The sequence below is a fragment of the Hippoglossus stenolepis genome, chromosome 8, assembly GCF_022539355.2.
Source record: "Hippoglossus stenolepis isolate QCI-W04-F060 chromosome 8, HSTE1.2, whole genome shotgun sequence".
NCBI classification, from domain to species: Eukaryota; Metazoa; Chordata; class Actinopteri; order Pleuronectiformes; family Pleuronectidae; genus Hippoglossus; species Hippoglossus stenolepis.
In genome coordinates this window covers 20698052-20725249 of record NC_061490.1, presented here as the reverse complement: position 1 = coordinate 20725249, position 27198 = coordinate 20698052, and the positions used below count along the sequence as shown (strand labels likewise).

Here is a 27198-nt window from a genome sequence, read left to right as displayed (position 1 = left end):
GTTTCATGGTAAAGACAAAAAAGAACACCTTTAAACAGCGAGCCAGTCATCAGGCCATGTCTCCCATGATGAATTGACAGGCATCTATCCTCTAATTTGTTGAAAGCACTCCGACGGGACCACGCCTCAGAGTGTAAAATTAGAATTTATAATTATGGTGTTGTGGGAAACAGAGGGGTCAGACAGGATGTCATCTTATCTCCCGTATGTGTTTGATGGATCATCAGGCAGACAACGTTTCACTTTTAAAACTTTGTTCTGTTTCCAATCTGAGCTATTTCAATAATTGTGAAATAAAATGAATATTGAAGACATTGTATCTCTAATTTGTATTTGTTTTCGTGTAGCATCGCGTTTACATGAATACATTGCAGAAATATGGATGTGGATGAGTGTATAAGTAACTGGGCTGAGGAGCAGAAATCAGACATCTAGTTCACTGTATAAACACTATATACTCAACTCCAATGGGTTAAAAATTTTATACTTTAGTTTTTATGTACTAGATTAAACAAATGTGTTGAGCCTTCTTTCAAGTCTTTGTACTAATCTTTGCTAATCAGGTCCTGGCTCGATAGGCTCCAACACAGACGAGGGAACAGGAAGTGAGTGCATCACCAAATATTTTCAATCAACATCTTTAATTGTTCCAGGACAGAATTGGTTTTATTTGGAGTTTTTGGGAAATGCTGAATTCTTGTAATATTCATGTAAGAACAACACAGTATTTCATATCATATGAGTCACACTCTATCATTAGTCTGCTTGAGTCACGGCAGATAGGACTGAAAACCCAAACCGCACCAGTGCATGGTGACTGGTGAACCACTCTGAAACCTGAAATGACGAGACGCAGGAAAACACTGCCATTTATCACACAGGGTGGTACCTCTGTCAACAGTGCTGTGGTTAAATGTACTGATTAACAGCAGTGACTCAAGTGATCAGATTCAAGGTTCGTTCTCCGTGTGACGACACAGCAGCCAGCTGCATTCAGGGCAATGTGGCGCCCACTTGTTGAGTCACGACAGAAGTGAAACATTAGAACTGGAGAAAGGAGCCGCACCGTAAAATAGGGAATTGAAATCTGACAGCTGCGTTGGTCTTTACCCAGTTTGGTAATGTCAGGGCCGTCAAAGGATAATTAACAAAGGGAATTTTAGAGCAAAGTATAATTTCACCAATGCAATGCTCAAACATTTACATATAAACCCTCCATTAGAACCCAAGAGTCACTTCAATGGCAAAATATTGAATTACAACAGCTCGGGGGACATTTATCCTGCTAATTATTGATATCAGCTGGTATGAACAGTTTTATTTTTGATATCATCTTCAGCCACATGACCCAGGCCTGTCTGAATCTGATATTTATTTTACCTTCACTACACCAACAGGACCTATTATTAGTTTTTAACATTTTACTGCCTTTCAGTGGTAGTAAAGTTGAAAGTCTGCCCTAAAGCCTAAATTCTCTTTCAGTACATGACCTCATACTGATTCAGAGGAGAAACTCCCTTATGTAATAATTGTAAAAGCTAAATTATTGCACAATTTTCACCATTTTAACGGAGCTGTAAGTTAGGAAATAAGCATTATTTTGAAATTGATTCTGTTCACAGGAACTTGCAAAAAAAACGGGGAAAAGTTTTAAAAGTGAAAATTTGAAACTCGGGTATTTGTGTCATAAAATATGTTGAACTTCTGAGTTACCTCTCCTACATGGTTATGTTTTGGCCTTTGCTTGTTTTCTTTCTTTGTCTGTCTTTCGGCAGGATTACTCCAAAGTTATGAACTGATATACATTCAGTTTTGTGGAGGGTCGGCAACAACCCATCTCATTTTGAGCGGAAGTTTCGGATTTGGTTGATTGATTGACTGATTTATTCATCAGTTGAAATTTCCAAAATAAGAGCCCAAAGAAGCAAATAAATGGGCTAAACACAATCAATCAATGAATCAAGTTATATTTGTACTGCCCATATTCTCAGATCACAATTTGTCTCATAGGGTTTATCAAGGTGCAACATCCTCTGTTCTTAACCATCAAAAAACTTCCTTACTCTGAACTTATATGGAAAAACAAGCTTGGCCTGTAAACCAATGGTCACCTTTAACACATAAGTAAATTCAAATACTTTGACTCTACAGCAGATCAGGAGCCTGCTGCCACTAATGCATGAACTTCTCTCTGGGCTCGTTTGAAGTCACTGGAGAGAGAGAGAGAGAGAGAGAGAGAGAGAGAGAGAGAGAGAGAGAGAGAGAGAGAGAGAGAGAGATGAAGGGAGGGAAGGAGAGATGCAGGGAGAGAGGGAGAGAGGGAAAGAGGGAAAGAGGGAAAGAGGGAAAGAGGGAAAGAGGGAGGGATGTGTTTTTTTCTGAGGGGGGCGGGATCTTGTGACTCACCAGTAACTTCCTCAGTAGTAGGACAAAAGTAGCCGGCAGGCTGCATCCCTCCTCACCGCAGAGCTCCAGTCAGAAGAAACAGAAAAAAGTTTGTGCAGCGGCGGTGAGACGCTCCTGGATCCGTCGGAGTTAAACGAGCTGATCTGAGGAGGAGGAAGCTTCTCACTGACAACTGGCACTAAGGTGTCTCCACACTTCAGACTGTACTGCTCCTCCTGGTAGGACTTTTTCTTTATCTCACTGTGTATCTGGACTTTTTACGTGTTCAGGGTTCAACCCCCTCTGCCTCAGTGGAGCCTCAGAAACAATGAAAACAGACCAATAAGTGTTAGTTTATCCTTAATGTCATTCACAGCTTCAGAGAGATGAGGGGAGAGGTTTTCAAAAATGAAAATGAATGACATAGTGTTAACTTCAAACGTTGTGATAACTAGAAATAGAGAAACAGTTTGTATGTGTAATTAGTTGAAATGACAGTTTAAAAACAATCAATGAATGTTAAAACCTAATTGATATTATTCAGATGGCGTCCTTTGCATTTTTAGCAGAAGTACTAATATTCCAGATAGTTGCAGAATAAATAATGATTTAAAGAAGTAGTTTCTGACACTGTGAGGTCATATTCAGTTTACACTTTTCATTTTGTGACTTTTTGCCGTCCATCTCCTGAGTGTAAAGATGAACGCAGGCGTGTGCTTGACGATAAAGCTTCAATACTTCACACCTTAGTTAAACACGCTGCCTGCAGAGGACAGGAGTCAAACCCTGACAAAAAGAGGAACCACTTCCTGTGATAAGGGGGGGTCCGGACACTGTCTGTCTGTGTTTTTTCTGCTTTTCCTTTTCACATTTTTTTTTTTTCTCTTAATCACAATCTCACACCTGCACTCATGTCCCTCTGTTGTTTTCATGCACACACACACACACACACTGCAAAGAACAACACCCCCCCAGTGGAGGAACAGACTGTATTGGGTTGTGTGACCCACTGAACTGTGGAGGAAGGATTAAAGAACAGCAGTTGTGTCACAGACGCTCCCAGCTGAGCGGTGTGTGTGTGTGTGTGTGTGTGTGTGTGTGTGTGTGTGTGTGTGTGTGTGTGTGTGTGTGTGTGTGTGTGTGTGTGTGTGTGTGTGTGTGTGTGTGTGTGTGTGTGTGTGTGTGTGTGTGTGTGTGTGTGTGTGTGTGTGAAGGCCCCCGAGAGCAAAGTCCCTCGGGCCAAACTGGTCTTTTCTTTGGCAGCAGGAAGTGGGATACAGCCGTTTGCGCTGGGAAGGATGTGTCTCCTCTTGGTGGGCTGGCCTTGGGTGGAAATCATAACATCACCGTGCGTAGTAGAAGTAGTAGCGTCATCCTCGTGGCGGTTGTTAGGTGTCTCACCTGTTGTGTCATCATGGGCGCTGTGGGAACGGTGGGAAAACGAGAAATGGTGTTGTCTTGCCAAATGGAAAAAAGAATCAGCTCAAGATCATACATGTTCTCTTGGGAATGTATCACCTGTTGTTCTTTTGGAAGATAAAGTTGTTGCTTTCTCTACAGCTCAATGTGAGTCTGCCATGTTTGTCTTGGTTCTAGTTCCAGGACCTTTATTGTCATGATAGCAGACTGATGATCAAAGCCACAAACAGAATATTTCCTCTGAAACGGAGAGAGTTTACTTTGCTTTTTAAGACTGTATTAAGTTTGATCGTAAGTCTATCAACATATAATGCGTCCTACCTTTGTAGACTGTATATTGTCATTCAAGGACTGATCTGAAGAAGCAATCTCATAATCTTATTTGTAATTCCACGGGCAGACGATTGGACCATCTGACTATGAAGAAGATCACCCAACACCACTGGAAATTTTCTGTTTGGTTTAGATGAGGGGTTGAGCCAGGGTAAAGCGAGCAGGAGGCAGGACATGATGCAGAAAGTGCGCTGCAGAAATCAAAGTGTCACCATGCACTGGTGCGGTTTGGGTTTTCAGTCCTATCTGCCGTGACTCAAGCAGACTAATGATAGAGTGTGACTCATATGATATGAAATACTGTGTTCTTACATGAATATTACAAGAATTCAGGGTTTCCCAAAAACTCCAAATAAAACCAATTCTTGTAATATTCGTGTTCTTACATGAATATTACAAGAATTCAGGGTTTCCCAAAAACTCCAAATAAAACCAATTCTGTCCCGGCACAATTAAAGACATGATTGAAATATTTGGTGGTGCATTCGCTTCCTGTTCCCTGGAACAGGACAATGTCTCTTGTCTCATGTCTAATGATTTCTGCTTTGGCCCTCACTGACAGAAGTTCCCGAATCTCCTCATCCCTCCATTTAGATATTCTCATTAGCGTCTTCGTGTAAATAACCCTTCTTCACCTTCTGATGGTTCTAATCCGCTGGTTTTCCACCAGTTGCATCACAGAAAGCAAAACACCCACTGGCTGTGACGGTTACGTTATCTCTTCTCACATTCCCAGTGAGTCAGACATTTGTGTTCCCACCTCCAGCTCCTGAGGTGATGAATAGATGAGTTCAAGGTTGACAGGGCCTGTGTGAAAGCAACTCATGAGTGACTCCTTTGATAGTGCAGCTTAAACTTTAACTACAATTGCAGCAGGTTTGATTAAGAATGAAGGACTGAAAATGTCTGATATAAAACCAATTATTGTAATGTAAGAGCGCATTGCTTTAAATGTTTTGCTGTTTAGAAAGTTTTTGTCATTTTCAAAAACACAAATAACTGTCTTGTTTCTTCAACATCCACTCAGGAGCAAAATCCGGTCTTAAACCTCAAAAGAAATCATAATTTGACATTTATCGTGATGCCTATTGATATATCGACTAATAAGATAAAGTTTATCTAAACCTGCTTGCTTCCTTAACCTGCCTGGTTAATGTCTTGAATAATTTGCAGTGAAGGGAAACAGCAGAATTCACTCCCGCACCTATTTTCTGTCTGTTCCTACAGAAGTGACACCTTGGAGGAATTTGGTCTCTGAGTCATCCTGCTGTGCTGTCACCCACTGACAGGTTATTTTCTTTAACACAAACTGTTTGTCACAGCACAAGAAATAATCCTCCAGCAGCCAAAAGCCCGTCATTCATTCTGGCCCATTTAGCATCTTGGAAGATGGTCTTGACAGAGCCCACCGGCTGTATAATGTATTTGTTTGCTTTCTTCCTCTTCCTCCCTCCCTCCCTGTCTCATTGACCATGGTCACATTCTTCAGAGGGCTCAGTGGTGGTTGGACCCCGGCCAGTTCTAAACTACAGCGGGACGGCAACTAAATGACTTGGACCGGTTGCGGCTGGTTTTATGCGTTGGCATCGCTTGAACCCAGGCCAATGATAATGATGTAGAATTGGCGGTCAAGTGGTTGCAGGTGGTTAGGGAGCAGAATTTAGATTTGTGTTGTGTTGTAAGAAGTTTTCATTTGACATTATGCAGCTGTCGCTTCCTCTTTGGACACAGTTTGCATTATATTCCGTCACGTTCTGTGGGAAGCTTCATTTAAGCGCAATGATTTCATGCTGACTTCTCAACTATGACTTCAGAATCTATTGCTTCAGCTGCTTGTTGAAACACATTTGGTAATAGCATGTGTTGTCAAATTCAACAAAATAAGAGGTGTGACCCTAATCATCAATTCTTGTAGTCTATTCGTTCCTCTACAGCTTTCAGGGTGTTTATGAATGTGGATCTAATCTGTATGAACAGATTCTGCATGTAAATGTGCAGAGGGCCGGAAGACTTCTGGTTTCAGTTTCTAGTTTGACCAATCACGTTTGAGCAGGCTTTGGTTGCCTGCAGGTAAACAAGGGTGGAGAGCAAGGGAGGCCTTTTTCATGCATCTCCATTCATTTGCAGATAGCTGTTAATAAAGATGAGCCAAAATGTTGTCTGAACTTAGATCGTCAGCAAAAAGCTTTGCTGTTTGTGTTTTGTGTGCAGAGACGTGTCCCTTGTCCACCGGAAGCCCTGAAGTACTGGCCGTTGCCCCAGAGGCTAATTAATCGGCAGATGACAGCCGATGGGCTCAGAGACTAATGTGGCTCCAAGCAGAATCTAAAAATGCAACCAAATATGTTTCTTAGCTGTTCAGACGGATTAAAACATTTGCGACCACAAAAGGGAAACACTTCTTTGAACAGAGTCAGTGTAAGAACTTAGGAATTGTACGGATTCAGCCGTTTATCGTCCTCATAATTTAGATAGTTTTGTTCTTTTTAGTTTGTTGTGTGCGTCTCCATCCGTCTGCCCATCGTCAGTCTTCTCTTCAGTAGGTTGTGTGGGCACGTGGCTGGCAGCAGGACTGTGTCTGCATTCCTTGAGCGGGGGGGGAAGTGACCTCAGGTTTCCTTCACAGTGACGACCAGGTGCTGCGGTGTTATTGTGAGGGGTGCTAGACTTCCTCCATGGATGCTTTGTTGGTAAACGTCTGAAACTTGATCCTGTCAACCAGGGCCCCTGTGGGAGGTAAAGTGCCCCCCCCCCTTCTCCACTTAAAAACCCAGTCATCCCGCCTCGCTCTCGTTCCCTCTCTCCTCTCTTTACACTCGCTGCCACACTGTGTTCGCTCCATGTGAGATTTTATTTAAAGACAATATAAACTTTATATAGGCAGCTAAGGAGTGCAAAAGGTAACAGACTCGGTGCTAATGGGGTAATTACATTCCTCCAGGGATACAATTACAGGTCTTTACCTAACACTTACCTGCCACTCTCAAAGGAAATGCTGTTTTCAAAGGAAATACCAAATTGTTAGCACAGAGTCGCAGATTCCCCATAACTACAGAGCTATTAGTTTAATACAAACCAATTATAGGTTCTGAAAGAAGATGGCGATGCTTTAGCTTCAAACACACCTTTACCTCCACTTTCACCTGGTCTGCTCACTTTAGCCTCAGCTCTCCGTTACGTTTAATGATGGATTATTGACAGTGAGTTCATTAGTTAGTTTGGGCCCCTTCTACCTTAGCAGTGTGTACATGACCTTTTCTCACATGAGCCAGATGTTGTTTGGGTGCCGGAGCCCTGTAGAGTCACTGCTGCATCATCACATTCTGTCATGTCGTGAACTTGTGCAGAGGATAAGCGTGAGACAGGGTGTGATTGTTCTCCTGCACCCTTCGCCTGAAGGGACGAGGGCAGGGTCATGCTTCAACAGAAAAGTGTGTGGCACGGATGTCACACAGGACTCGATGAAAGGAATGTGATGAAAACCGTGCAGCGGTTACCGACTCCTCCATCGTGTGCCGAGCCTGATAAACCTGTCTGCGTTTCCTTGTAACTCCACCACCTCTGCTGCGGGTTTGAATATTCATTTCCAAGAAGTGTGCAAACCGCTCTAGAACATTTGCTCAGTGCATTGGCACCAATGGAGGATGTTATCATGGGAAATCTTTACACAGGAAACAAATGTCACTAAAGTCCATTAATAAGCATGACAGCTGGAATTTTGTCAGCAAACCGGCCTCTTAAACCAACTATGCAAGTTATATGAAGCAGCAGGGAGGAGGGAGAACTGAGAGGAAAGTACACGTTTAAAGTCTGCGGACAAATTGCAGTGGTTTTTATACAACTGGTAATGTGATGTGTATCATAAATTCGTATAAGTAATGGTTATGTTGGGCTGTGGCTAATGGCTAAATCATAGGATAACCTATGGTTAATGGAGACATTTGAGGAGAAGAATGTTGGGTGAGGAGAGTTTCTCCAGTGCACGAGGTAGAGAGTTGTTATTCCACCCTGATAGATTTCTGCTGCGCGAAGATGACAAAGCATCAAAGCCAAGTCCCACACTCCATACATAACATGTCATCTTCATATCAGGGATCATAAAGTAATCTTGTTTTTGAGGAAATCACTGACCTACAATTATCATGGCTTCTGTCGGAGGTGAAATTTCTGTTTGCTTTTCCTTATTTTAGACTCTAGCTGCTTTCAGACATGCACTGAACTCCGCAGTTCCTCCGTGTTTCCGCCTGGCCAACTAGTATAATGTCCGTAGAAATCCAGGACAAGTCGATGTGTGAACACAGCAGGGGAAACCCCCCCTGGAAAACAAATATCTGTCAAGAGAGTTTGCGGTGATAAGAGCTGACGCCGGTGTCTGTGTGTTGTCAAGAAAATCACGTGATCTCCGCAACAAAGTTAATCCATCACTTCCTGCCGGCTGCTCCACCTCTCGCCTGAATGATGTGGAGGATTTGATGCTGTTGAGAACACGTCTGTGCAGAAAACCTCTTGCAGTGTGGGAAAGGCAAACTGCTTGTAAACTCCGCAGCCAATTCTCCGGATTTTACCAGCAGGTCACGTCTGAAAATGGCTTGTGTTCAGAGTTTAATTCCAAATGTTCGAAAGCTGGCTCACACCCCTGCCCTTTTTGATATCTGAGAATTAAGCCCCGAGAACTGAGAAAATTACCCCTAGTATGCGTGAGTATGCAGTAATCTAACAGCAGCCATCTATCATCTGTTTTATTTCTGTGGGAGCAGCAATGTCGTCATCCTTCCCATTGGATGTACTTGCACACTGGCTTAATTGGGCAATAATTTGAGAGCATGTGGCACGCAGCCCTTAACCACACAGTGATAACCAGCAGGCCTCAAACAGGGCAACAATGCCTGAGGCTCAAAATGTCACCTTTCGAGACGCTGTGGACCCCGAAGAGAGAGAGAGAGAGAGAAGGCCATTAACAAAGTATTTCTCCACAACAACATGCCAGGAGGACGCTGTTCTCATAACAGATGTCTTGAAGGGGTAATTAAACCTCGGCAGTTTATACGTGAGCTGTTTGTTTCACCACGCCACTACCGTATATCCCCACCTTCCACCCCCTGCTGCTGCGGTAGTTGTGTCTTTATATGGCGAGTAACTCTAGTTTGCCACAGTTCCAACTGCATTAGAGCTGATTGCTTCCCAAACACTTAATGGGGCTGTCTCCCCACATCTGCAAACAATGAACCCAGACTGTGACATCATGCTGGAGGAAGTGCAGTCATGAGAGTGTGGGTGTATGATGGCAAGGTGTTGGCGTGTACAGCGTGTGTACTCTTTTATTCAAATACGCTCCAGTGTTCTCGGTGTTGTTGCACAACCGTCTCCAAGGGATAAACCAGAAGGACGTAAAATGTTGGACCGCGTTGCTTGTTCAGATCAGATGTGCATTATCTCGTCTCTGATAAATACAAGACTGTTTATTTGAAGTGCAGCTGTGAGTGAGAGCATTCCCCCCCTCTGAAAGTAAACACTGTGAAAATGCTTGCTCTGCTTGATGAAACCAGCGAGCGATCAAGAATGTGACTCCTTAACCAGAATGTTTTACACCATCGCTCTCGCTCTCTCTCTCTCTCTCTCTCTCATTGTTTGTTGCTCGCTAGTATTTACAGGCACGCGCGCACACACACACACACACACACACACACACACACACACACACACACACACACACACACACACACACACACACACACACACTTTGTCTCACCCTCACACTTTCGTCTCTTTGGCTCTGTTGTAGAGACAATAGTCTCTGCAGAGGAGACAGGCTGAGACAAGCCAGACTTGCTGCGTTTCGCGGAGGTGTGTATTTATGTCACTCACTAGTCCGTAAATTGAACTGTGTACAACAATTGTGCCCTTTTCCAAATACACAGAGAAGTGTGCACCTGGCACTGCTCAGGCACACGCTGGCACTCATTTGTAAAACTGTCAAAGTTGCACTGGATGGGAGCAGCACATTTCTTGGCCTCCTCTGCTTCTCTGTCTTATCTCACCTTCATGGGATACTGACCGGCCCTCGTCTCATATGTTGTCTTGGAAAAGCCATAAATGGCAGAAAGTGTTCTTGGTGCGGCTATAAAAGGTCGTCAGCTCCTCGATGAGAAGATCACGGTAATTTACAGCCAAGATGAGTAACACAGCTAACTGGATTTCTCGGCGAGGAGAGTTAAGAGAAAGAATGAAAGGATGAGATGGAGAGAGGAGTGGTCTGAGTGCACCATTATTGCCCGTGGGCCACATCTGTCAACGGGCTGCCACAGAAAGCCGTAATCGACGATAAATGCAAGTCGCTGCTGTATATCGTTTATTCAGGGTGCACCACCTTTCCATCTCGGAAAAAGTGTGCATCAGTTCGCAGAAATTCCAACAACGATTTAACCTTACCACAACAAATGTACACAAGGGAAAGAACATGCCGTGACTCCCCCGAAGCATCCGTCGTCAGCTCCTTTTCACCTTATGTAATTAAAGTTGTTTGTGAAGTGAGAGCACAGCAGTGAAGGACTGCTTTGTTTGACAGTTTGACATCATATTGAGCTCAGGATGTTTGTGGTAATCGGACATAACTCATTCCAGAGGGAGTTCAGAGCATTTACATTCAACACAATCAGCAAATGATTCACAGACCTCCAGTTGAGCTGGGGACCGAAAAACAAAAACAATACTACGTTTCGGTACCTGAGAGTGTGTATGGGTGAGAGAGAGAGCAAGTCAGGTCGCTGGCAAAGTGTGGTTACACTTTTCAGAAGTCATGTAGACAATCCTCGCTGTAATATTTGTGATGCAAAATGGAAACTGGCCAGAGTTACGTTTGTCTAACCTGAGGAAACACCGGGTCAATCAGAAGATATCAAAGAGCTGATGAGCGTAAAGCTGCAGACATGAAACCGATAAACAACGAAACGTTAAGTGAAGCATTATCGATGTCCTCCTGAACATCCTCAGGTCTTTAATCAGAGAGTTGCATTAAAGTTGTTGTTGCTTTTTTCACTGTCGTGGTTTATGCCAATGTCTGGACACATCAGTCGTCAGTGGTAGTTCTAGCCTTGGTTTTGCGTTAATGGAAGCATCTTTCATCCGGCCTTCACTAAAGAAACACCCAGACATCAGGCAGTCAGTTCTCTGTCAGGAGTCGACTTTCAGTTCACACACAGCTTTGTCTTGGTTCTCTGCAGAAATGACGTAATCTCTCTGAGGTTGGAGGAATGATGTGGCAGATACAGACCCCACATTACCACTGGCAGCTTGATGAAGCATATATGTGTCAGGCATTCAGCCAAATGGAGCTTGATGGTGCCTGCTCACATTAGCAGCAGCAAATTGAAAATGTAACACATCTCCGCCATCAATTTACACAAGTAGGTGCCAAATCGTTCTTGACGCAAAAGCATGAGTAGTTTAAACAGGCAGCTCAGATACAGAGAGATCATTAAATAGATTTTTAGATCAACTTTCAGATTTAAACATAATCATGTTTGTGATCTCAAGAGGAAAAGAGAACTCAGATTTCACTACATAACAAAACCAAATCTCACACCTGGGAGGCCAGCAGCCTATTAACACTAGTTGTAAATAGGGCCATAGATTTTTACACCTCACTGGACACTGCTAAAAAGTTCATATTGTGTTAACTCCATTCCTCTCAATAGTCTGGCCAACATCACCGAGTTGTTTTTTTTCTTTACTCGTCCTGAGGTCCACCATACGTTTGCAATTCTGTCAATGCTTTAATGGGCCTAAACAGTCAACTTCAAACAGAACCACATCCAGTTTTGGCAATGGAAATGAGATCAATGGGTAAAATGGGGGCCAGACGGTGAGCAAAGCACAGCGGAGGGCCAATGACACAAGCACCATGACTTCACCGTGGAAGTATTCAACCCCCCCTTCCAAAACCCCCATCCCTCATCCCGTTGCACGCTTTCTCAACACTGGTGAGTGGAAACTGTGTAAGGTTTAATGGTTACCGAGGAGAGAATGGAATAAAACCTGTCCTATAGTATTAGCAGTCATGCACAATGATGGATTATGGTCATAGTCGTGCTTGTGGTGATCAGTCAGGAGAGTGTTGCGGTGCCTCTGCACAGCGCTGTGCGTTAGGTTTGTGCCATGTAGCTTTTAACCTTCATCTACTGGGGAAGTTGGACTCTGGTCATCCAATAATAAAGGATGAGCCATATGTCCTGTTAATTTACACGACCTGTGACATAAATTTACACTTCACTTGATCGATGAAGAGGCCGAAAGCCTTGAGGAGAGCTTTAGTGCCTTCAACCTTTCTCTCAGTTTGTGTGTCTGTTTTGTGTTGAGTACTATTCCCACATCCCTGGAAGCCAAGAATACCCCTATACGGAAAAGAAGAGCAGGATAAAAGCAGATGAGGTCGAACGTGAGTCGCAGGAGAGTCTCGGTTAATAGATCCAAAGCGATAGGCAGGTCTGCTTGGGAAGCAACATAATTCAACCACACTATCAGTGTTTACCAAAGCACCTGTTTTCACGTCGTCTCTCTCCATTTAACAACTGCGGCAGGGACTTTGCATTTTATCACCGATAATGAATTAGGTGGAGAAGATGAATGGAGTTTTGCATGGCTGCATGATAAAAGAGATTCCAGCGTGTGACGCCGTGAGATAAGGACCTGACGGATTGCAGGTCTCTCCTGGCAAAGTCGAGAAACTTGTTATAGGATTCCTGAACTTGCAGCTCTTCTCCAGACTTATTTGATCAGATAAACCCACTGAGACCCATTGTCTACCAGCAGGAGTATTGCTTTTCTGATGCCATGACTAATCAGTTTTAGCTGAGAACATGTTTACACCGACCACTGCTGCTCTCCTGGTCCTCTGCCGGTCGATTTAATCTGATTTGCTGAATGGTAGGACTCTGCACGATCAAATTCTATCAAAGCTCTGTGTTTGGAGGCAAAAACTCAAACCATAAATATAAAATAGAAATGGCACAAGGTGTGAACTCAGCCCGGATGGGGGAGGTTGGGTGAGTTAATGAATGAAGCGGTTGGAGGCAGTTTTAGATGCATGGCGGAGTGATTTATGGACACCTTTTGAAGCGAGCTCATTCCAGCCACACGGCCGGCGTGCTGCATTTCAGAGCCGGGACGTTCTCCCTGCAGTACAGTGAGGGGGATGAATGACCCGTAGGTCACTCACCTCCGCTTGTGTCCCACTCGCATATGCACTTCCTGATTTTTGTGGCAATTTGTGGCGTTTGGTTTCCAGCACATGTGATTCACTCCTCATCTATCTGGAGGTCAAAGCTACAGCAGAAACACAAAGACACAAAGGAGGTGGTCCCAGTCTGGGATCATAAAAATTGGGTCAAGAGAGCATTCCTGCAGAGTCAGGCTACTTTTCCTTCGCTTCATTGTGCAGAATTATCAGGAAACATTTACAGCATCTCAAGCGAAACTGAGTGGAAATAGTTTTTTAATGATCTTCTGCAGTCGAAATCTCTCTCCAGTCGTCTCCAGTAATGATGACATCATCGTTTGAATAAGTCAAGCTTCCATCTTCTGTTCTTCTAGTGAGGATCCAGGACTAAGGAGGTTGGCTTGGCAGCACTCGGCCCTAGTTTGTACGTCTGGTTTAAATTAATTGTCTATTTGATGTGTTTGGATTCTTATTACCAAGATCTTGCCACTTTGTTTGGAACTCATTTCCTAAATATGTCAGATTGTTTGATCTTATCGGCTTCATTTATGCGAGCAGAAAAGCCGGGGGATTGTAAATATGAGCAGTAATTACACCCGACGGGAAGTCCCCACAAAGGGACCTAAACAAACTGCTGCAGTGTGTATGCAGCTGCTCGCTGTGTCTGCTCTTCCTGCACAAGTCGGCCATTGTCCCCCAGTTTGGCTGCTGTGTTTATTTTTTTGTTTGATCTCTCTATCTGCCCTCAGCTTTGTGTGTTCACATGTGCGCCTGCGTGCATGCATGATACCGTAGGTGTGTGTCTGCGGGTGCACACGACTGCAGGTGGGTCTACGCCTCTGTGGCTTTGTCCTTCTGCAAGACTGTGTTAGTGTGTTTAGACATAATACGGCTGTTTCTCATTGCATCTGTGTGTTTGGAAATGTGTGTGTCCGTCTTTCTGAGAAGTCCCAGAGATGTCTCTGGTCGGGGTAACAGGAAGAAGCACAGCGCGGGTGCACACTGACTTGTTATCAACTCCACATTGGTGAATGGGTTCATTGCCCAGGAGGAAATGAACCCACATTTGGCTCTTGCACTAAATACCAGAGCAAAGGAAGAAGACATTATGTTTTTTACGACAGGAAAATGGTGCACGGGGATGATTCAGAGGTCAACCAATCATTATCACATCTATTTTTAGATGCTGTGGGATTTTTACACTGCTGTGATTTACAATAAACACAAGACAGTGTGCATTTAACTGCAACGCACTGTGTAGTTAGTTTGACCTGATTTTCTACATGTGCAGAGCAGGCTCCGCTCTAAACGTAGTCAGGAAGTCTAAAAACGTGGACGTGATCTAAGTTTAGGACGTACTAATATGATATCTGTTTTTCCTGATGGGTTCAATATTTCTTTATGGCACGACACATCAATTTTTACACTGCCGCAGCATCCCCAATAAAACGCTAGGTTGTGCCTTCAGTCATCACCGTGCAGGATGAAACGAGAGCTGCACGTCACTGCCAAGAGGTTTATGGTGCAGGGGAATGAGGGCACTGTTTACACGTCGCCATAGAAATGTGCCTGAGATGGGGAAAAATGGCTGCATATACTGGAAATGACTTCTAAGTCATTTCACATTTGGCAGGGCCCCCCTTTGCTCCTCTGAGCCAATGTTTTATTTTTTCTCCATATGAACCCGTTTTCTCTGGGCTACGGAGTCAAAGAGGGAGAGAGGTGAGCTTTTTTTTTTGCTCTGTTGCGGTTGCGGGAGATAATCTGTGCAGCTGTGGTTAAAAATGTGGATTGTTCTTGCTGCTCGTAATGTATAACACCCATGAAGGCCCTCTGCATGCAGGGATTGGGTTCATCCACCTGCTTATGACAACATGCGGAATATTCATGCCTTGGGATTTTGGGACGTATGTTTAAGAAGGAGATAACGCCCTCTCGTCTGGGCATTAACCTCAGGGTCAGGTGCCATCGCTGCTGCCACGAGCCACAAGTCTAAATTAGTTCTAAATAATTGCTTGCAGTTGTGGGTGTGCACTGTGCAGTTGTGTGTGTGTGTGTGTGGCTGAGGTTGCTGAGTGTGCAGTCTGTGAAACTTTAGCCCTGCTCCTTGATGTCCAGGCTACTTGTGCTGACTCTGCAACACGAGGAGACCACCTGGGACTGACCAGGGGTCTGTAGGAGCCACTTTCTTTGTGTTTCTTTGGTTCACAGTTAGTCTCGGCATTCAATACCTCTGTGTTACAAATAGCCATGGAGCCTAGTACATAAATCAGCAGTGGTCATTTAAGTCAAAATGATGATGCAGCTATTCTCCTCTTTGCAACAGTCAGCGCATGTTTGTCTGGTGGACTTTAAATTGAATTAAATCTAACGGTGTAGGATCATATTGTAATCAGGTTCCTTTAGTTTGCATTGGAAGTGCAAAGGTAATCCACTGAGCTAATAGGGAAGAGTTGGAGTATTTTCTTTCATACCATGACTGAGTGACACTTTAGATTGAAAGTCCAGATCATGGTCTAAACTCAGGTTTGTGTCTTTGCATCATTGTTTACATTTGATCTGTAGATTTGGTTTGTAGATGTCATTGTGTTGACAATCATTGTGTTCGCTAACTTAAAAAAAAAAAAGTGCATAGAAAAAAACAACTCGGTTTGAATGTCAAAAAATGAAAACACATCATCAGAGGCCTCCAAGCCTTCCTGTGGGCAGCTTCCACTTCTTCTTCTGTTGTTTACTGCTGTCTCAACTTCCTGCAATTTGTCAGAAAGTCTAAAATATCACCAACCACATTTTGTTGTTGTTGTGCGAGGCACACCTGTTATTTTGACTCTGACTAAACGGAAAAGTAGGGAGGGTAGAAGATCCGGACCAAACAAGGTAGGTGTGAAACTGTGAATGCCCCCTTTCAGAGATTACTCCATTAAATTGAGTGAAATTCCTCATTTTCCACTGACACAGCAACTGATAAAGACAACTGACAGTATTTTGGCTAAGTATCAAGGCCACAAAGCTGCAGGCTTCAGTTCTACTTGAGAGACATAGCTGAAGCAGCAAGACGAGAAAAGTAGAGCATGACCAATCTTCTATCATGTCAGAAAGCGGGGACAACAACGTCAAAGCATTCTCAGAATCCTCTGTGATCAGATTTCATGGTCCTGGTCTCGGCAGCAACAGCTCGGAGGCATGCACCTGAATTTCATATGAGGACCTGTCTGAATCAAAGGTGGATAAACTCGCCCCTAAATCCCCTTAAAGCAGTTTGTTTTATTTATAGGAGCAGTCCAAGATGTCGATTTTCCATTGTGGTGACTTGTGAAGACATTTGTTGTGTTTAAAGATTAAATTTCTGTTTCCCGCTGAAGATAAACAACAGTGGGGCTTTTTGGGATCTGCCTCTGGAGGTTTGTGTCGTGGAAGCAACGTCCTCATCCACTGCTTGGAAGTGAGAGTCTCCCCGCCCCCCTGATCCTGTTAGGATCCAGATAGAGACAGGGCTGTGGTACACCTGATGAAATTAAACTGATTTATTCAAACACAATGCACAGGTCCACAGGTCCTCAGCTAAACAAAACAGGTGCCACAACGGAGACGGCTCTCTACTGCGCAGGGCCGGCTTCAGATTTCAAAGGGAAGCCCTATCCCTGGGATCACAGGGCCGAGGATGACAGGGAGGATGTGAAGACATCAGGACAGTGACTAAGATAACCATTTTTGGGCACGACTCTGCCCTGGGAAACTCTGGAGTACAGGGGTCCCTGGGATTAATCACTGTTTGTCCAAAGAGAAATAATATAAACTGTGTCTCAAATGGAGAGACAATGCTTCTCAACTTATTTATTCTAAAACAAGTAGCCACCGCAACAGTAACGCAACTGCTCCCCTGAGATCTTTCAGCACCTTTCCTGGATTAGTTTTTGGTATAAATGCTTATCTCTTGTGACACTACTTTTTGTGTTGGGCAGGCATCAGCTTTAAATCTTGATTATTGGTGTTTTAACTCCATTGTTTCTGCATTCCTGACTTCCTCTCGTCTCATCACGCTGTTTTACCAGCTCAAAGTGTAACCAGAGCTCAGCCAGCAGACTGTCAAGATCTCTCTTTTTTCATGCTCGAGTTCGCGATTTGCTTTCTCTTTTCTCACTCACTCTCGCTCCAGTCGTTCCTCTGCCATCTACGCGTTTACCGGCAAATACCAGCACAGAGAGGAGGAAAAAAAACAGACAACCTTTCTAGCGTTCTCCAGGCAGTGACTCTCCAAAACCTCCACTGGCACACAGGAGTTGACTGCATAGTTTCCCCGATGCAAACCAGATGTGAAGCACTAATGTATGGCAGCGTGTTTTTTTCTTCAAAGGAAGACAAATGTAGGCCAAAAATGTAATCCTCCGACCATCCGCACGGAGTGATATAAAAATAAATTCACATTCATTCCGATCTTTCCCCCGTGGCGGTTGGGACGGCACTGTGTGATTTGGAGTAATTGCGATGTTATTGTTTGGTGTCGGCGGAGTACTGTGGAGCACTGGGATTGAGACAGGCTTGTGGACGGGGACAGAGGAGAGTTCCATGCATATATGGCGTCTTCCCCCGCCGGCACGTCCTCAAGTCCCACTGAGCCAAGTCAGTGTCAGATTATAACAAATGTATGAGTCAAGCATAAAGCCACACACGTCAGCGGGAGACGTGCTGTGCCTCTGTTTATCTTTTGTACACAGAACGACTGTAAAATCCTCTTAATCATTGAGTCCACGAGGTTTGACGCACACGTCTTTCAGGCCAGCTTAGCCTTCCCTCTAATGCCACAGTGTGCACCACACAACACATTCAAGGCTAATATTAAAAGACATCAAGTCATATACCCACACTTGCACGGTCGTTAAAGTTGCCAAAAAGGGACAAATTACAAAGGCCGTGGTGACATTTGCTGCAGCAGGTAGTCATTTCCCTGCTTTGTGTTTATGATGCCGGCTTTGATTTGAGCCCAGCGTCGCCTCCCACTCCACACCAGCTGGTGTTTAAATGCTCAGGGACAATAACAGGTTAGCGCTGCAGTGTCTGGTCCTGCAGCCTCCACTCTATCCTCGCGTCTGACCCAGGCTCCCACAGAGGAGCGCTCTCAGGTGCCCCCACGACAACCCCCCCACCCACCTTGCCACAACTCGCTCGCTGACGCTCTTCAAAGCGGGGCGGTAGAAGTAGCTTCCTGTGTAAACGCTCCTGTAGTGTCCTGAGGACGTGGGTGGCCCAGCGTCTCCTCTGATGGAAGACAGGGGGAGATAGAAAAATGACAGCACTCATGTAAGAGCCACTGGTTGTTTACAAATAGCATCTTAACAGAGGCTGAATGGAGACCCCATAGTATAAACTGTGGTGACCGCAGATTGCTCAAACCCTCAGACAGCATTCTTACGATAGCACTTGTGGTTCTCTGGTTTAGAATCAGTGTCGCAACCAAACTAAATAACAGGATTTAACTGTGATAGAAATGTATTGTACTAGATTGTTTACTACCCGCAAGTAAGCAAGAATTGTTATTAACATTAGAATTAAAATGTTTTTGTATTAACATAACTTGAAGCTTGTTTAAATAAGCACAACTGCTTGTGAACGGGTTGTACCATTATCTCTGCTTCATGAGCAATTTCCTCCTCATCCTGTGATAAGATTCATTGCCTCATGTGTGTCCTCTCGATTACTGGACTTCATTTATCTGATCCAGCGAAAGCCGGTAAGAACAGCGCACCCAGCGTCTGACTAACACAGAGCAAATATATTCCAGGGTCAAGCCCCTGTGTTGTTTTATTGCAACCCAAATGGTTTCAACCACTTTTGTCCATGAAAACAATTAGTCATGTTGATGTGATTTAGCTCTTGGAGTGATTAGTCTCTGAGAATATGTGGATCTGGAAGCTTTTCACAAAGGACGTGACCTCAGTTGCCCGAAGCTTGACGAGAAACATGAATATGAAACATCTGACACTGTGTCATAAACAGAAAAGTTCTGAACCATTAGAAAAAGACTCTTGCAATTCATGCCTTGTTCCTTTTTGCATTAGTCACCAAATGGAAAGTCTTGCATGGCTGGAATAAAATAAGATCAGACGAGATCTCCATCAGGCTCTTTTCAAGTGGCCACTGGACTGAGACACAAATGATTTTTTCTCAAGTGTGTTTTGGACATTGTACTTTATTTTCGATACGCTCAACCGGGCCCTCAAATGATATACTCAAGTGTCCAGTGCTGTACTTTTTTCCCCGTCCCAAACCCAGCCAAGGAGCTTTACTGTGTCTGGAAGATGTCCATCCACCAGACAGAGCGAAATGTGATGGTATGTGTTTATCCAAAAGCAGCCGTTCCACTTTTTCTCTAATTTGATTTAAGACCTGCTTTACTATAGGTTCACGTTTGAGATTGGTTTAGGTTTAAGGTCGTGCTCCAGCGTTCATTTACAGCTAAATGTCGCTGTTTGTTCGTTTTTTGCTTTGTCTCATCCCATTCTTGTGTTTTGATTTCCTTCTCTGTTCCTCCATCACTTTCTCTGGGACCTGAAGGGAAACAGTCATGTGTACTTTCAGGGGACAGCACACTCCTTCCTTTGGTTGTGTTAGTCTGTTTGCTGCCAAGAAATCCAGTTAGTTGAAGGTGATCGAGAGGCTTTTTTAGCGGCTACTTTTTTAAGTAAATACGACCTGACTTTTAACAGTAAAATCCACACTTGTTGAAGTATCCACTTGGACATAAAAGTACACAAGTCACAGTGGACCTTTAAACACAGAGCTAATAAATAGAGCAGTTCCTCTCTTTGCTTTCTCTCTCTCTCTCTGTTGCTTTTAGACGACACACAACAACATAGTGACAGCTTTTGTACAGTTTGCCATTTTTTCGATTAAACTAAACCATTTTAAAATCATCTGCCTCTCCAGATCGTGACACTGTTTCCACCACCAGTCGTGTGGTGTTATCAGGCTGGATACAGTTGCACCACTTCCACTCTTGACTTCTGTATGTTGGAGATATGGAGTCCTACAAAAATGTACCCACAAGATGTGTATTTTGTGTTGTAAAGTCACAGTACTGCGTTTTGTCCTGTAAATACTTTGTGCTTAATCATGAAACAAGTATTTTATGTGTTCTGTTTACCTTTCGGGACCAAAGTCAGTTATTCTGAATCAATTTACTTTGCAGAAGAGTTTTACCAGGTGGCTGTGACTCATGAGGTAGAGCGGGTCGGCCACTTTCCAGAAATTAGGCCGATCCCTGTCTCCTCCAGTCCAGTGACCTTGGGCAAGACACTGAACCCTAAATTGCCCCTGACGACAGAAGTGTGAATGTGACTTGTACAGTAAAGTAGTTTGAGATGTAAAGTATTTCATATCAAAGGTTTAATGTTAGAATTCTCTGTAGGAGAGTTACTGATATCTGTACATTTATTTAAAACATGTGGGCACAACTGCATATAATGCATTGTCTGTCTGGTTGCACAGTTTGTGTATTGGACTGCACACGTGTCACATGTCATTTTTCTTGTGCAAGACCCCTCTGCTGACTTTTGTCAAGATGATCTCTCCCCTCTGCTAATGTAACATGTCAAGTGTTTTGTTTAGTTTGAGTCATAACAGATATTTTACAAGCATATTCTCTAAACTGACGAGAAGGAAGAAGGGGAAGAGCTGCCATCCTGTTCCAGGAAGGTTTCTGTGGACTGCTCAGTCAGAATCAAACAGAGCGTAAGGAAAGTTTGGGCTGGGGGATTAACAGGCCTGCCCGTGGGACTGGACTGGACAGGGTATCTGCGAGCCCCTCAGTAACCAACCAGGACTATGTCCCCCAGCAACAGCATACAGTCTGCCTGTTTGCATTGGTCTGAGGCTGTGTGGTGTCTCACAACTGGCCCTGAACCTCACCCTCTTCTGCAGCCCTGGCATTCCTCTGCTATCGACAAGTCTCAGGAAGTTACAAGGTTCTTCACATCCCATGTTGTTTGAGAATTGCACGGAATGAATAACATTTGGAGGAGTTTGGTTTTCATTCATCTTTAGCTCTTCTTTAGAGCAGCTCTCTCCAGGATGTTTCTGTGTGGGGTTTGTGTGAAGATGTTCTCTCTGCGTTATTGTAGGTTTTCTCCCGGTACTCCAGCTTCCTCCCACAGTCCAAAGACTTGTATACTGGGGGGAGGTTTTTAGGAGACTCCATATTGTCCATAGGTGTGAGTGTGAATGTTGGCCTGCTGGCAACCTGTCCAGGGTGTAACCTGCTTCTGGTCCGATGAGATCGGCTCCAGCTCCCCCCTGTGACCCTCAGGGGATAAACTACAGTTAATGGATGGATTGAGCTCTTGGACAAGCTAAAAATGTTAAGTCTTTATGGCAACAGCCTCAGTAAATCTTGGTCTCCTTGAGAGTATCTGCCAAAGCCAATTTGATTGATTATATTTGCAGCGTTTTGGCCCAAGGTTGGTATGAGAGGAATCACAGAACGCCCCAACAGAAAGGGTTTTGTACTTTTATGGCAATTTTGATTTTGATATTTCTTTAGTGAAAGTGGAAAACTTTGTTGAGATGATAGAGCTGGAAAGCGAGTGTAATGGGTTCATCCTCTGAGAACCATGAGCATGCTCTGTGAAGTTCATGGAAAACTACATCTGGTTTGGAGATACTTTGCTTTGAGCAGATGAATTTCTGCAGAGTCACTCACACTGACCCATATAGCTGCATGTAATATATATTGCAGTCGCTCATGTGAATCCCCTGTGGTGCATTTAAAGAGAATGAATCCACTGTTTCCAATATTAAACAATGATCCCTACTTTGTGCTGCAGTACTATAATTAAACTCTGTACAATATATTTGGACGATTGCGCTGTGTGGAGTAAGTGGTGATTTCCTAGTAGCCCACTGTTTTCCCAGGGGGCTGAATTCAGTCACAGCTTTGGTATTTGGGAACATTATTAACCCAGAGTGGGGTTCTTAGTCACTGGGTCCTGGACAAGAAGGAGATGGACCTTTGCCGAGAAGTGAACGTGTACAGTAGTAGATACAAAGCCCTGTGAGAACTGGCCTCGGGACCAGAGTTCACTGTGATCATCCAGATCCAAGTGGATGGTGGGTTTTGGGTCAGCGATGTCATGTCTTAGTCCGTCACCCCAGGGGTCAGTGCACTGACGTCATGCTCCTCTCTGTGAGAGCCTGTATCATCTAGAGTTCATTCCAGGCTCTGCGTTGGCTGCTCAAACACTGACACTCAGAGTGAATCTCTGTGAAATGTAAACCCTAACAAGCCCTTTGTGTGAATGTTAAAGTAATACATATTCATGTATCAGGGTTTGGAGAGTTCACTACACACTAGAGGATAATTGGGTTGATTTTGTGTTTCATTCACTGCTCCTGACAATAGTCTGAACAGATTATCTGCCCAAAGGATCCTCCTGCGAGAGGTGATCACAGACATAATCTTAGTGTTACCTACTGGACCAGAGACTCCCTGTTTTTTAATCCCAATTTCTCTGAGCAGAAACTTGAAATAGCCAATGACGATGAGATCTAAAGTCACAAATTATGATGTTTTTCAACCCAGTAATTGACAGTAACCTTCGAACAAGCCCAGAGCTTGATAATATTGTTATGGACTGACACCTCCTCTGCAATTGAAGGTCAGAGAATGTAAATATTACTACTTTTCTAATGATCACTTTCTACCCTCTAGCTACAGCCCCATTACTAGACTAACGATACAACTTTATTTCCAACTCTCCTCCAGCTCATGCTGCAAAATCTATAAGCCATGTTCTATCTTCTCAGCCATGACTTCATCTACAGGTTTTTTTTCTTTTGTTCATTTTGTTTTTCAGCTCAAAACACAACACAAAAGTACAACCAGCTGACGATTACAGTCCGTCATCGTTTAGGTTTTCTCTAAAGTCACGTTTGATGACCTAAGTCCCAATCACCACACTGAAATCACACTAACAAGTGTGCGGTCCTGCGTCTTGACTGAATCATCTGGTGTGTATTCAAAATAAGTATTAAAAAGCTGTTAAATGCATCATTATGTGTGTGGTCTGTCAAGATTTTAAAATCCTCTTGTGTGCATGGAGCCTTTACCTGACTGCAATCAAACGAGTTATTCTAGCTCAAACCCACACGTCACTGGAGACCATAAAACACTTGTAGAGAGGAAAACCAGCCAAGGCTGCATGGGGCTTTAATAGCAGGGACATCCAGGAACACTGGGTGATCCATACCAGGTACAGGGATTTAGACTCGTCAGACATCTGTGTTCAAATATTCATCATCCTGTCGGAGGACGCACTGTACTTTATTCCTGCCTTTCATGACCTACTTTCTTCAACCTTTCAGTAAAATGGATATGTGGATTACACAAATGAGTCGTGGGAGGGTAATGAACAGCAGCCCGGTGTGCTTTGGAAATGAAAGCTGACGTCGGACGTCATAGCGCTGCCTCTCCCGGCTTTGTGAGTCATGCCCCGTCTCGTTCCCTCACCTGGCAACCGAGAGCAGCGCATACCTACCTGGCACTGCAGATAACATTAAGGTCACTGTGCTCGTTTTCAGCTGTATGCTTACTTGATCTAATCTCAACGCCGTGGTTAATGTGGGCTGATGGCGACGTCACTGGAATCCTCTGATGGATGGAGTGTCAAATGTGCAGAAATTGATGTTAAAAAGCGGAGACTTGCGAGTTCAGCACCTAGATTGCACAGGTCAACCGCAGCTGCTTGTTCTGACAGTTTGCCACAAGCCCCAGATGGATACTATAATATTTGACATCAGATACTTAAGATGTATCCATTCAGTCATTAGATGGAGAGTTATGGCAGGGCAGTGATGCAAGCCAGTGTATACACATGGCTGCACGGCTGTCCAGGCATGTGCAGTTTCAAATTTATGTCTTTACGTTTGTGAAGGGGGGGAGGGGGGGGCTGAGAGAGCACTCTCCGGTTTGGGGGAGACGGCGCTGAACTTTCTCACCCCGACTCATTAAGAGCTTGTGTCTCGCAAAGAAAAAGGGCTGAGACGGATGAAACTCGAGAGTCGGGGACGAAGTTTTCCTTCATGACAGATTTGGCTTTTATTCTTTGTTCCCTTTTACTGTGTCGCCCTGTGCGTTTGTGCAGGAGTGTGTGCGTGTTTGCCCCTCGTGCTTATATTCCGTACAGGATAAGTTTGAAGTTCAATTTGATTATTATATAAGAGCTGATTATTGCCCCATGAAAATCCGGGAACACTCCTTCACGCCGCAAGGAAGCCACTTGTTACTGAGTCACGTTCACAAATGCCAGTACACCAACACTCACAAATACTTCACGGGGTTTCTGTCTCAGTTCGTGCTTCACGCTTTACTCACAAACAGATTCATGCCTCATACATATTTACAGGTGCGCACGGCGTGTGGGCCTCACATGACTGAAGTTTCTCTGGGGGTTTTTTTTCGGCTGCCCCAATCTCACGTCTGCAGATTCCGAGCGGTTGACGGCGACAGGAAATAGAGTTGGGTTGTTAGTGAAGGAAAATAAAGTGACAGCTCGCTCTCTTGTCTCCTCCCTCTGCGTCCACCGCACTTTCATCACACACCAGTAAAAGTTAACAGGCATTCTGCACTCACTCGCAGGACTCTCTCGCTCTCTCTTTCTCTTTCTCTCCCGTCTCTCTCTCATTTTTCCACTTGCTCCCACTTGCACTGCGTGTTTTGTTTGAGCTCAGCTTCTTCGCTGGTACAAGCCAAAATATTTACAACATAAATATTGGCAGTGAGAGTCTATAGTGAACTGCCATAGTGGAAAAAGGTGACTGAATCATTTCTCAAGACTGTCCCTCCTCTTCTACTGTACATTCTGCTTCCTTCTCATCCTCTCTGGTTTTTCATTGTTTCATTTCCATTTCCAACTGTATTTTAAAATGTCGCTGTCTTCTTTGTGTGTTCTAGACTTGCAGAGAATTCACAATGGCCGACCGTTTCGACTGTGTCAACTGCAAAGAATCCCTGTACGGCCGCAAGTACATCCAGTCCGATGACAGCCCGTACTGCATCCCCTGTTACGACAGCCTGTTCTCTAATACGTGTGACGAGTGCAAAGAGCTGATCGCCCATGATGCAAGGGTAAGGAATCTATTATAGCATGATCAGACATGCAATCAGCTGTCTGTTCCACAATAACACTATGAAGTAAGAGTTACATGCAGAGTTTCACAACAATTAAGAGCTAAATATTTTTGGAAATGTTCTCTACTATACTGTAAACTCTGGCATTCCACATATCCCCTCAGTGTTTCCACACTGTGAGCATGTATATCAAGATAAAGCACATCAAAAAGAACTACACTAGCTTCACATCATTTTCTATCATGTCTTGATGTGGCCTCTGGGAGCTAAAGCAGAAGTTATGTCATGTTAATGATGCGTAATTCATGGCAAATGAGCCGTGTTCTTTATATTCTGTGTGGCAAGACGCAGTAAAGGCTAATTTAACTCACAATTACAGAGGCAATTTCCACAAAGTCCACATAAGCCAACGGGCTAGACTGTAAAAATGCTGCATGAGGGAACGTCTCCATCTTCCCCCTCAATCAAGTTCAAATTCAATCTTCGCTTAATGGAAAACACTAACACCAAGTGGATGATTTAAGTCTGAAATATGCGACTTATTTGAGTTTACAGAATGAGGCATGCGTTGAAGTTTACTTAGCTAATGTGGCCTATGAGTTGTCAACATCCTCTAGGGCAGCGGACGAGCCAGGACTTTCTTGGCTCGCTCTCCCGTAGACAATCGTTTCGCTCCCATCCTTGTGAAATGTTTTTAAACAGAAGCATGCACATAAGTACAATATGTGCAGGCAACCACACACTGACTGTGAGTGTGTGTTCACATTACACGTGTCAGGTCAACCCAGGACGGTTCCGTACTCCCTGGTTGGTTTGTTAAGTCCTTCCTGTGTTTGCTTCCTCTAGATGACTGAGGTCTGGAGCCTTAAAGGGCCACTGTTTAGGAGTTTGGGCTATTTATTGACAAAAATTATGTTTCCATTAGTGTAATATCGCCTGAAAATAAAAGATCTGTGTATTTTCATCACTTTACAATGAGCCCTTCACACATCACTAGAATCCGAACAGAGCTTTTCGTGTTTGATGTAACCTGAGGCCCCTGTAGGTTCTCCTGCACACCTTGAAGGGAACATTGGGGTGTTCAATATGTAATTTCAAGGCTACATGCCAGGAAATCCTACACACTGAAACTTCAAATGATAAATGTTTTGGAGTACACACAATTAAGGTCAGTAATGTATTTATAATTGTATGAAATAACCTCCAGTATCCTTGTTTTCTCTTTGCTTTCTGCTGCCAGGAGCTCTTCTATGAGGAGCGACATTATCACGAGCACTGCTTCCGCTGTTTCCGCTGCGACCGCTCGCTGGCGGACGAGCCCTTCACCAGCCAGGACGACGCTTTGCTCTGCAACGACTGCTACTGTAACGAGTTCTCCTCCAAGTGTGTGGCCTGCGACAAGATTGTGATGCCAGGTAGGAAGGAGACAGGGATCATTACCTCCACACAGGTTGTCTGACTTTTAGCAGGATCATGTAAAAATGACTGAACCGATTTTCTTGAAGCTTTGTGGAAGGAGCTGAGGAAGAACCCATTCACTTGTAGAGCGGATTCAAGACAAGGCTTTAACAGGGCGTTTTTAGAAATCTTTATGAATTTCTTGGGAAGTAATGTCAAGATATTTGTGAAAAAGAATCTGGTATGTGTAGCCAACAATTATCCATGAATTGGTCAAATTTTGTGCGTATGTTGATAATGATCAGGATATATATCTTATCTCCATACA

The 27198-nt window shown here is 44.0% G+C and overlaps 2 protein-coding genes across 3 annotated transcripts in view; both read left to right on the top strand.

Annotated features, from left to right (window-relative positions):
* The window catches only part of LOC118113339 (B-cell receptor CD22), a 1629935-nt gene that overhangs the window by 1224078 nt on the left and 378659 nt on the right, over nucleotides 1-27198 (top strand). The gene's annotated exons all lie outside the window — the stretch shown is intronic.
* The window catches only part of fhl3a (four and a half LIM domains 3a), a 29388-nt gene continuing 4609 nt past the window's right edge, over nucleotides 2420-27198 (top strand). The window contains exons 1-3 of one of the 2 annotated variants that reach the window (XM_035163082.2): nucleotides 2420-2624; nucleotides 25296-25469; nucleotides 26713-26887. In XM_035163082.2, coding sequence (XP_035018973.1) covers nucleotides 25314-25469; nucleotides 26713-26887 — 331 coding nt within the window. In that variant the 5' untranslated portion in view covers nucleotides 2420-2624; nucleotides 25296-25313. Of the gene's footprint in view, nucleotides 2625-24966; nucleotides 25156-25295; nucleotides 25470-26712; nucleotides 26888-27198 lie in introns of those variants that run through there. The other variant, XM_035163083.2, reaches the window with a different exon arrangement.